This window comes from Lissotriton helveticus, chromosome 11, assembly GCF_964261635.1.
Source record: "Lissotriton helveticus chromosome 11, aLisHel1.1, whole genome shotgun sequence".
Classification (NCBI taxonomy): domain Eukaryota; kingdom Metazoa; phylum Chordata; class Amphibia; order Caudata; family Salamandridae; genus Lissotriton; species Lissotriton helveticus.
This window is the reverse complement of record NC_136072.1, coordinates 1,133,853,943-1,133,865,012: the sequence shown is the minus strand read 5'-3', so window position 1 is coordinate 1,133,865,012 and position 11,070 is coordinate 1,133,853,943. Positions and strand designations below refer to the sequence as shown.

At 48.0% G+C, this 11,070-nt stretch overlaps 1 protein-coding gene across 2 annotated transcripts in view; it reads right to left on the bottom strand.

Moving 5' to 3' along the window:
• Positions 1–7,713: 7,713 nt before the first annotated feature.
• Positions 7,714–11,070, bottom strand: part of TOP3B (DNA topoisomerase III beta) — a 133,003-nt gene continuing 129,646 nt past the window's right edge. For both annotated transcript variants that reach the window (XM_078667879.1, XM_078667880.1), the window contains exon 18: positions 7,714–8,274. In XM_078667879.1, coding sequence (XP_078524005.1) covers positions 7,799–8,274 — 476 coding nt within the window. In that variant the 3' untranslated portion in view covers positions 7,714–7,798. The remainder of the gene's footprint in view (positions 8,275–11,070) is intronic.

The window sequence follows — 11,070 nt, the reverse complement described above, 5'->3', positions numbered from 1 at the left end:
GTACAGGGAATATACCCCTGTGCCTTCCTCTTCCACCGGCACGAGCTCGATTGCGCCTTTGTGCAGCATCGCCACTACTTCCTGCTGCAATAAGTGCAAGTGCTCTGCGGACATAGGCCTTTGCCTTGGCGGAATGTTGGGTGGAGTGGATTTCAACTCTAGGCAATAACCATACTGGACTAGTTGTCGCACCCACCTGTCTGTGGTGATGTTTCTCCAGACGGGCAGGAACTGCTGCAGTCTCCCCCCGACAGGTGTTAAGTGGTCGGGGGGCAGTGACAGAGAGTCACTGTTTGCTTGGGGTAGAGGAGCGGGAGCTGTTGTTTCCTCTGCCGCGACCTCTGTTGCTGTTATTTCTGTAACCGCCCTTGTTCTGTTTTGTGAACGAGGATTGTGCTCCACCTCTTGAGAATTGCGATTGTTGACCCATTTGTCCTCTGGTGACTCCACGTGCACCTGAGCGACGAAAATTATTGCCACGAAACTGTTGCGATTGTAGGGCCCCCATGGACTTAGCAGTTTCTGTGTCCTTTTTTATCTTTTCGAGGGTGGTGTCAACATCTGGACCAAACAGTCTATCAGGATTGACTGGCTGATTAAGTATGGTTGTCTGAATATCAGGTTTAAACCCTGATATGCGGAGCCAAGCTTGTCGTCTTAGCATGACGCTAGTGTTGATCGCTCTAGCTGCTGTGTCTGCGGCGTCAAGTGCACACTTGATGGCTGCGTTGGAGATTAGTTTCCCTTCCTCTATAAGCAGTTTGGTGCCCTCTTGAAACTTTGGAGGCAGGTGTTGTACAATCTGCTCTAGGGTGTCGTAATGCGCCCTATCGTAACGTGCTAAGAGTGCCTGTGTATTTGCAATACGCCAAAAGTTGGCAGCTTGTGCCGCCACTCTTTTGCCCCCTGCCTCTAGCACCTTGGACTCCTTGTCTGGGGGAGGAGCTTCACCCGTCGTCTGGGAGTTGGCCCGTTTTCTGGCATTTGCGACCACAAGAGAGTCTAGTGGCAACTGTCCCCGAATGTATGCAGGGTCTGCAGGTGCTGGTCTGTACTTTTTCTCGATACGTGGATTGACCACTCTCGCTCTGGTAGGTTCTTTAAAGATGTCAGCTGCATGCTTGAGGACTCCCTTGAGCATAGGCAGCGTTTTCACAGTTCTTTCAGAGACTGAAAAAGTATCAAAGAGAAAGTCCTCTTCCACTGGGTCAGCATGCATGTCTACATCATGATTAGCAGCTGCCCTCTCAATGAGTGCATGAAAACCTGCAGAATCCTCTGTTGGGGATGCACGTGCACTGAAAGCCTGTGGGTCTTGCCCCACACTTTGTGTGCCTTGGTCACCAATGTCATCATATGCATCTGGATGTGCATCTGGTTCATTGATGGGGAAGGTGTATTGGTCATCCTCATCATATCCCTCACCCTCAGAGTGTTCTGGTGAGGGAGTAGGGCTTCTTCTTGGAGGAGGCTGGATAGGTTCTATGAGGCTAGAAGCGTCCTGAGGAACCCTCTTCTTCTTTAGTGGGATGACATAGGAGTCCAGAGGCTCCGAAGTGATCCTCCTTTTGTATAGTGTTAATTTGCCTGTGTTGGCGTCGATGAAGTGCTCAGAATCGTCCTCTGATTCGAGTTCTCGACCTGAAGGTACCCCTGCCGTAGAAGAATCCGACTTCTTTGGCGTCGATTTCGTAGAAAAGGCCTTCGGAGCCTCTTTCGGCGGCAGAAGGAAGAGAAGCTTACTCTTAGGCTTTGCCGGAGTGTCCTTCGGCGTCTGAGGCGACGGCAACGGAGCCGACGTAGCAGCGGCCTTGTCCCTGATTCTCTGTAGCGAAGCGGCGATGGGGGACACTTCAGTTACCGTGGCTTTTGGCGCTGACGAGGATGTCTTGACCTTCCCCTCGGATCCGACGTCATGGTGGCCCTTTTGAGTCTTGGACGCCGATGCGGTTGCCGCCGACCCAGAGTCTTTGGATCGATGCGCAGATGTGTCAGCCGTCGATCCGTGTGCTTGTGTCGCCTCCGACTCCACTACGCGACCGACGAACGGAGTCCCAGTCGGAACCGGAGCCGTGCCGCTGGCCTTGGCGTGCTTAGACGGTGTCGCAGCGGTTGATCCGTGCCGACCACCCTTCTTAGAGGATCCCTCCTCTGGCGCCGATTTTGACCCTGTGGAATCGACCGACTTCTTCGACTTCTGTGGACCGGAGGTCGACGGAGCCGATGCGGCGGGTGCAGTAGTTTTCTGTGGGCCGGCCGCCATTTTAGGGACGCTCGAGTCCATAAGTTTCGGTTTCGTTTTCGGGTCGGCCATTTTAGGTGTAGTCGATACCGTAGGTTTCGGTTTCGATCCGGCCTGCCCAGCAAGTATGTCCGTGGCCGGGCCTGAAGGCGGGGCCGTGGCTTGCGGTACGGGGTCTTGGGTAAGGCCAACCGGCGATCCCGTGACCCGATCGTGATCTTCGAAACCTTCGGGGCATAGCTCGTCCCCTGAGCTATCTGCCGCGGCCCCATAAATCTCTTCGACGTCCCCTACCTCGTCGACGTATTCAAGGCCTTGATCCACGACTCCGTCGTCGTCTACCGGATCCGCCTCGACCTCCGTTTCGGCCTCCAGGCGCACCGCGCGCCGAAGCTTGAGAGTCTTTTTCGACCTGAATTGTGCGCAAGCCTTGCACTTGCCGTCGTCATGGTCCGGTGAAAGGCATTTGTTACAGACCGGGTGAAGGTCTATATGTGGGTACTTGGACCCACAGAGCGGACAGTACTTAAACGGACTCCGCTCCATGCTGGAAAGTCGTGGTCGTTTCGCGATGAGAAGGCCTCGATGTTTGAAGAGTGAAAAAACTCCGCTGAATCCGACTCCAAGAGTCGGAAGAACTCGAGACCGTGCGCAAACAATACCGACGCTATAAATACAAGGCCTTTTGGCCTTAAAAAGTTAGTTTTACTCGGTTCCGACAGAGAGAAGTCGAGACCGCATCCGAACCCAATGGCGGAAAAAAACAATCTGGGGATGGAGCCGATGCCCATGCGCACTGTAGTCCAGGGGAGGAGCCACCTATCTCAGGATACTTCGAAGACTCTTCCAGGACAACAATGTGCGATCATCCGGACCCAACACTAGGCGGCGATCTAATGCTAAGATATGAATTTAGCAGCCCACCTGCCTCAAACCATTTCACCTTGTGTTTCTTACAGGGTGCCGGTTTTGCAGCAGTGCTGCGATATCAGGAGCAGTGCTTCGCGGCTACACCCCGCCCCCACTCTCAGGGCCGGTTGAGAAGCAACCTGCCAGGGCTGGTTGCTGTTCCCAGTCCGGCACTGGGCCCGACCCCAGACACTACAGGCACACCTTGTGGGGATCTGTCACAGATCTCCGTCAGTCCTTAAAGGGCTTAAAACCGGTCTTCCTAGGAGGTGACATCCCTTGCACACTATAGAAAATTTGTAAAATTGCTGGCAAAGAGCAGTCTCCGAGAGACGAGACAAGTTCCGGATCCGCGTCTTAAGGCGCAAACAGAAAGGAACTGATGTTAGTGCGTGGGAGTGACGCCTTCATAGGCCCGCACATCATTTCTAGAGCGGAAATGCATCTTTATACCTACTGAGGTACTACAAAAAAGTTTCCGGATCCCGTCTAATACCTGGGGAATATTACAGATGTGCAGAATCTGTGGCTAGAAGTCTCCATCAGACGTTAGACATATCTGTGGGTTTAAAAACTGGTAGCCGAGCTTCCAGCTATACAGTAAAAAAATCACTTGACTCCAAAGTCCCTCCACCTAGCAAGAACAGGGGGTCCCACCCAAGTACCAAACTCAGTTTTTAACCCCTTCAGCGCTAATGACAAGGGTAACTCGTCATGGACTTTCCATTGATTTCAATGGAAAGTCAATGGACCTCGCACACACCCCTTAGCAGCCAAGTGGTTAAATGATCTCTTGTACGGTAAACAGGACTACAGTTGAGTCCTGTCCAGTGGTACAATGTCCCAGTTTTAAACCCTTCTGGGTCCAACGTCAAGGTGGGCGTGTGCTAAGGACGGCCGGGGGCCGTCCGAATCCCGCCCACTCTCTAATTCTCCCGCACAGCAGGAGAATTAACACAGCTCTCAAGGGGTTAAAAGCAGATTTTAAAAATACAACCAGCCTCACCAAGCATTCAAGTTTTTGAGGGGTGAGGCTACAAAAGAAAGCTACCATCCACTAAGCACTCCAGCAGGTATTCTACTTTTGAGGCTGTACCTCAAAAAGAAGTCTGCCGTAGTCAAAATGTTTAGTTAGTGGTGACACCTAGAGGACCAAACTTGAATTCAGAATTAGGGTCCTACTGCACTTTAAACACTAGATCTTTTACCATAAGCAATAGAGAGATGTATCAAACAATTTGAGATTCAGGGCGAGCATCCATCGGAACATAACCACTAGTCGCAGGGCAAGAGGAAAAAACTCAATTTCCCTCAGGGAACACATGAGGCAGATGTGACCTCCCCAGGGTTCTAAGGTGCAGGCATATCACGGATGTGGGCTTGGGAAAGGTCTTCAATATCATCATCTTCTGGCAATATTTTGAAATTACTGGTTATTTATGGTGATTTTGGCCAGCCGAGCTGTGGGGTTGTTAGGGTTGCTTCATAACTCAGTCGACAGGTCATCAACCCAGATCACAATCAGTCTTCCTCTCACTTAGTAAGCCTGTTCACTGGGTATTTATTTTTATTTTTTTGTGAGATTTATAGTGCGTACAGCTACCCCAAGGTGTTTTCTGGCGCAAGGTAGTAGCAATAGCATTCCCAGGACCAAAAACTAAAAAAAAGGTAAGTTTTCAGATTTTTGGGAACAGTAAATAGATCTAGATACGCAAAAGAGCGGCCATTCATGTGGGTGAGACGAAATCTAGGTATAGAAAACAGCGCTAAACTAGATCTCAATGTACGAGTGAGCGAGTAAGGAGTAACCAGCTCCTGAATGTATCGAGGTGCTAAAGTACAGCTTTCTCCTCCTATAAGAAATGGCCGTGAAGTGGACAAAGCAACAGGATTTAGCAGGATAATTTCCTTTGCCACAACTCATTTAAGCACAGAATCTCTATTCTTTGCAATTCTTGTAGGGAGACCATCCACCACTTTCCTTATTTCTATGTTCAGACTGAGGGTCCTTACATCATGGTATATCTTGTCGAGGTCTCCCTCTGCTTCCACATTATGGGCTGCTGTCGAACATCTTCTGGACCGCTTTGGCTGCTTCTGCGAGTACAGAGACTATCTGAGGTTCGTCCATTCAATGGGAGGCGAGATTGGGGGGCATACACATTTAGGTCACAAACAACCATCTTCTTGATGCTCCTAGTGTAAATTTCCGGTCTGCTGTCATCCAACTTTACCTGTAACCGATATGGATATCTCCAAACGCAAGTCCAGAAATAAGGGCTCTGAAGAGTCATTCCTTGCCTCTATTCCTCCGGTTAAGGTGCGAGGTCCCTTGGCCAAGCACTCTCCATCACAAGATTTGAGGTTTTCTCTTCCATTCAAGGCAGCAAATCCTATCTTCTCTTTGAGGGCATAGAATGTCACATAATATGTGGAATGACTCGAGGAAGGAAATTGATCACCCCTCTGTAGGATATTTTGCTGGTCAGGTTCACTTGGGCATATGGCTTTGCTCAAATAAGGAAGCAAGAAGCAGTGGGTGTGATTTGGCTCACAGTATCTTTCCTTCCAAGGACGATGACTGTTTCAATATTAGAGGGATTTTGCTTGGCAGATGGTCCTTTGTCAACACTCCAGTGCATGGCAGAAAGAAGGGCTAGGTATGGAATTAGAAGCTGAGATTAATGATTCGGTTAAGCCGCTTCTCACTCTCTTCATTTTGTCATCATCAGTTGCACAAGGTTCCTGCCCAAAACTAAGCCATTTGCTATTTTCCAATGCCCATATATATCATAGTGTAATATTTGAAGCTGCGGAACCTGTAATATTGTAAACATACGCTATTCAAAATAAAAGATTTTAATACAAAGGTCACATCCCTGAACACCTTACATGCACAGCATGCCATCCTTCTACTGGGACTGCCGATTGTGATTCACAAAATGAAAGAATATTTACCTCTTGTGGAATCTGAGAATGGCTAGCTGGCTACAGGCTGTGGTTTATTTCTAAACAGGCATTAGCAAAATCATTCGGTTTCGCTTTGACAAACCTTATTCACTACTGCTACTGCTGGAATTGGCAATGCTTGCTGTACTGCAACACAAGTAAGTGTAAAGCCAATTATGCACTATTATGCTGCACATCTCCAAGATGGCCATTCATGGCAGATGGATGCAACGAGACAGCCATCTTGGAACAGTATAAAAATAGACACAATAATTATATACTGTTGTACGATAGCTGCCATGTTGCCCGTAGAGTGAATATGGGTACCATCTTGGCAGTAAACACAACAACATTACAAGATGGCCTCCTGCAGTTGTTGCCTTTGTTGTAGCTTGCAACACAAGTCTACAAGCACTGGTAAAGCTAATACGGTAGGCACAGGCTGAGAGTGATATGGAGGAAGAGTGGGGTGGGGGAGGAAGAGTGGGGTGGGGGAGGAAGGGTGGAGTGGGGGAGGAATACAAGGGTGACTGTAGAGGTGGGGTGAAGAAAAAGAAGGAGGACTGGAATTCACCTATTGTTAAGTCCGGCTTTAACCCCTTGGCTGCGGGGTGTTCCCCTTGGCTGCGGGGTGTTTTCCCCCCGCTGTGCGGGGGGGGAGGGGGGCCGCGCGCGGCGCCGCTGTGCTGTTGACGAGCTCAGCTCATCTTGAGGCACAGCGCAGCTGCCCTCGTGACGAGCTGAGCTCGTCACACCACACCCGTTTATAGAACATTCAGCACAGCGGGGAAATTATCCCCCCGTGCGAACGTTCCAACGGCTGTGACGAGCTCAGCTCGTCATGAGGGTAGCTCAACCGTCCCACATGACGAGCTGAGCTCGTCACTAGGACACAAGGGGTTAAAAAGCTTTCTAATTCCATCTCAATAAGCTGGGGTTGCCAACTGGTGTGTGCTCTGCACGACTGAATCTACAGAATGCTATGACCTCACTGAAGATATAGAGGTCAGGGTGCCTTGTCTCCTGACCATGGTACTCAAGTGTGCGAGGAAGATCAACATATCAGATCTGGGCCTAAAAACCGATATGACTGAGTCTGGACCACCTTTCCGGCCATGAATTTGTGTCAGAAAATGGTTTTGAAAACCCTATAAGAATAGATGGACAAATGCCTGCTACAACTAGACAGGCCTCAAGCAGGCATTTAGTGCCTCTACAATCCTACTGAGACCAACGTACCATGCTGAATGGATTATGAGCAGTAAAGAGATTGTCACTCATAAAAGTTGTACTGAGAAGAGTAGAAATTCTGGCTTCAAGTGTCTCTTTGAACCTCTGTATAACGGGAAAGCATTACAGGTCACCGTATTGGGTGCTTAGTACAGCAATGTTCACTTGAAACCTATGATGCAGACATACCTCCCGTTCGAAACAAATGTCTATTTGTTTAAATTCGTATGTTTATGTATGTTTTATAATGAAAATGAGCCCTGAAGTTGACCAGGTAATTGTTAAGAAAAAGCTGAGCTGATGAGTCAGCTGCATGAAGCATTAAATAAACAATTGTCATGAATTATATAAAATATACTTTTTTGAAATGAGGACGTTTAGAGTTTGTTTTTAGTTGAATATATATTTTTCCTTTAAAAAAAAAACAAAAAAAACACCAAAGTGCCAGATGCTTTTCATTGTGCCCTGTCACACAAAATATGCAGCTAGAGCCGCCATTCTGTCTTTCGGCTTTTTGGGGTTCCCCCTGCCTCCTGGCCTGCGCCCCCTCCCACGGCCTTGCCGCTTTCCCTGACCGCCCCTGTGCATGGGATGTCGCATCGTCGCATGCTTCAGTTCCACCAGGTCCTGGAAGACTGGGTCGCAGAAGACACAGCCCGTGTGCTGCGTTTCGTCCCCAGGGAGGGGCGACTTGGCCTTGTTGAAGTCCACAATGACCAGCGAAGCATCACACAGTTCGCAGTTCTCCGGTGACACCCGCACCTTGTGAGCGTTCTCAAAGAAGTGAACAATGACGTTGCATTTGTTGCAGGCCATCTTCCATTTGGGGCCAGAGGTGGGGTCGAGCACTAGCACACCATTCTCACACTCCACGCACTGGCCAATCCCCAGCAGGTTCAGCGAGTGCTGGCACGTGGGATGCGTGCACTCGTTGCATCCCATTCCTGGAATAAAAGAGAAACAAAACCTGTTATGGATCTGGCATGAAAAAAGGAAAATGCACTTCCGCGTAACAATCTGATGGCTGCTTGTAGTGCTGCAGGTTAACATGCTCTCCACACACCTGACATCCACTGTTAGATGCCGAGGTTGCAAGTTATTTTTCTTTGAAGTTTCTAGATGCTCAAATCTTTCCTAAAACCCACAATGTACCATGCCTGACATAGATTGTGTTTCTCCCATACAAGTGAGTGTAAGTAGATGTGAAGCAGCAAAGTCTGTGTACTGATGTAGACATGTTAATACTACTTTAATACTACTTAAAAAAACTATATTTGTTAAAAACTTCATAGCGCAAGCTCACATTTGGGGAGGAGAGAGGGCAAATGTGAATCTATGGCATTGCAAGCTGGATACTGACTAACTAAGTAACATTTTCTATTGGTCGCATGTATCACTGTAGCACAAAACCTCTGCAGAGACTAACAATCAGTACCCTTTTCCCCAATTTGGTGGCTTCCAAGTTTTAAGTACAGTTTCCTCAACTTGTGTCTCATGTGAAAATGAAGACTGTGGACCATGCTGCAGTTTAACATGTTTGTGCAAGTGGAATGTTGCATAGGAAAGACATTGCGACTCCCTTTATTGTAAGGAATGTGCTTTTGGCAGAAATTGTGGTGTGGGCTTGGGTTTGGCAAAGCAAACTTGAATACATTTGACAGTCTAATGAAACTCGCAAGAATGTAGAATACCCTGCAACTGACTGCGGATGTGGGAAAAACTTGACAAATCAATAGCTTGGTTGACATGGAAAGTGGGGAATGGCCGCAGGTAAAAAAGCAAGGGTGTATTCTCAGGGCGAACCGATTTTTGTGCACTTGAATGAATGGCACCTGTACCGTTAGGCCAACTTCTCGCTAAAAACAGAAGCGTTTGCAATGAGGAAGGCCACTTTCCATGAAAAAACTGCAGTGGGCAAGATAGTAATAGCTCAAATGTCACTCCTGAGCCATTTAAGAACACTATACAGGTCAGATGAATTAACTTGCAGCACTCTAAGAGGATTCACCCTTTTAGGGCCTTCCACTGACGTCTAATGACAAGTACCGTAAAGATTGACTGATGTCCTCGATTTTAAAACTGCTACAGTAGATATTGATTTTACCAGCCAATCGCCCAGGTAGGGAAAGACATGATGGGCATTGCAGCGAAGATACACTGATACTACGACCAAGCATTTGGGGGCTTGACGGGGCTGTTGTGACCGCCAAACAGTAGCAGTTGTACTGATAATGCAATCCACTTACCGCAAACCTGAGGTGCTGTTTTGTCAGGTGAATGGGGATTTAGAAGTGGGTATCCTTGAGATAGAGGGTCGCTTTGACTCTGAAGCGGAGCAGTAGAACGTCTTGGAGACTTGTCATCTTGATGTGCTCTAATATGTTGTACTGATTGAGCAGACAGAGGTAGAGTATTAACAGCAACATCCTGCCTTTCTTGGTGATGGGAAAACACAGGGAATAGACTCCCCGCTTGTGTGGTGTTTTTCTGGCAACAGATTTTGGTGATCTCAGCTAATGCTGTGCCTTTGTGGTAGAGTTTTGGGTGGCATACGAAGAACTCTGTATGCTAGCCGTGAGCGCCAATGAAGGGTACCCACCTGCTCGAGGTTCTTTTCTCCCACTGTGGAAGGTATAACCTAAGGTGCTAACCTAACATGTATTGAGTCCGGGAGAGTGTGAGGAAGGTCAGAACTCTGACCTTCCTCACACTCTCACAATCTGGTCGGAACCTAGATGCTGGCAGCCAGACATGATGTCACAGGACAACACTGATGTGGGTTTCTCTGGAGGCACTGTCAGCTGCATCTAAAGCACACTTAATGTCTGTGTTAAAAATGATTTTCTCTTGAATAAGCTCCTTCCAACACTTTTTGTAAACATGCAGAATGTGCTCCACTAAGTCCTCATCTCCTTCCTGTGGTATCTGCCATACTTTGGCAGCAACCCTGCAGAATTGACTGTGCCCCACTGAATAGCAGCCCCCACAGCTGACCCCTTGCCTGTAGCATAGATTTTCTTGCTTTCTTTGTCTGGTTGTGCAGTATGCCCCTTACCCAGCTTGAGAACCATTTTGGGTGCAGTATGCAAAACCAGTTAATCTGGTTGGACAGGATCTCTGATGTAGATGGGGTATTTTGGTAAAGCTTTATGCTTTTTTTCGACCCCAAGCATAGTAACTTTGACTTTAATTGGGTCTTTGAAGTTTTGGTGAAGCATTTGAGCATCAGAAGAAACTGGACAGAACACGGTCTTCTGCAGCATCGCCGTGAGGAACTCATCCTCTTCCTCTGCCACATATTGTGATGGTCCGCCACACACTTTATGACTGCTTTGTACACAATGGTACTGTCAGCTGGGGATGGCTTGCCTGGGTGTAGCTCTAAAGATTGCTCATCTGCAGGATCAGCATTATACTTGTATCATGGATCATCTGTGGTTGTTGGGCTCCTTTAGGGCTCTGGTTATCTGCAGCGGCATCTTGATCAGAGTCTGATTGAACATGTGTAGGTGAAGGTGAGGGCGGTGGTGTAGACATCCTAGGCTTTGTCTTCCTGGAATTTGAGAAGCGACATTTCCTGGTATGAGGTTGGCCAATGGAGATTTTATTTATATTTATATTTATATATATATATATTTATATATATATGTCTTACTTTAGGCTGCTTGCCTTTGCCTTCTGCTGCTGATGGTGGTTCGCTCGGGGCTGGATTAGAAGTGGATCTCTATCATTGAGTCTAT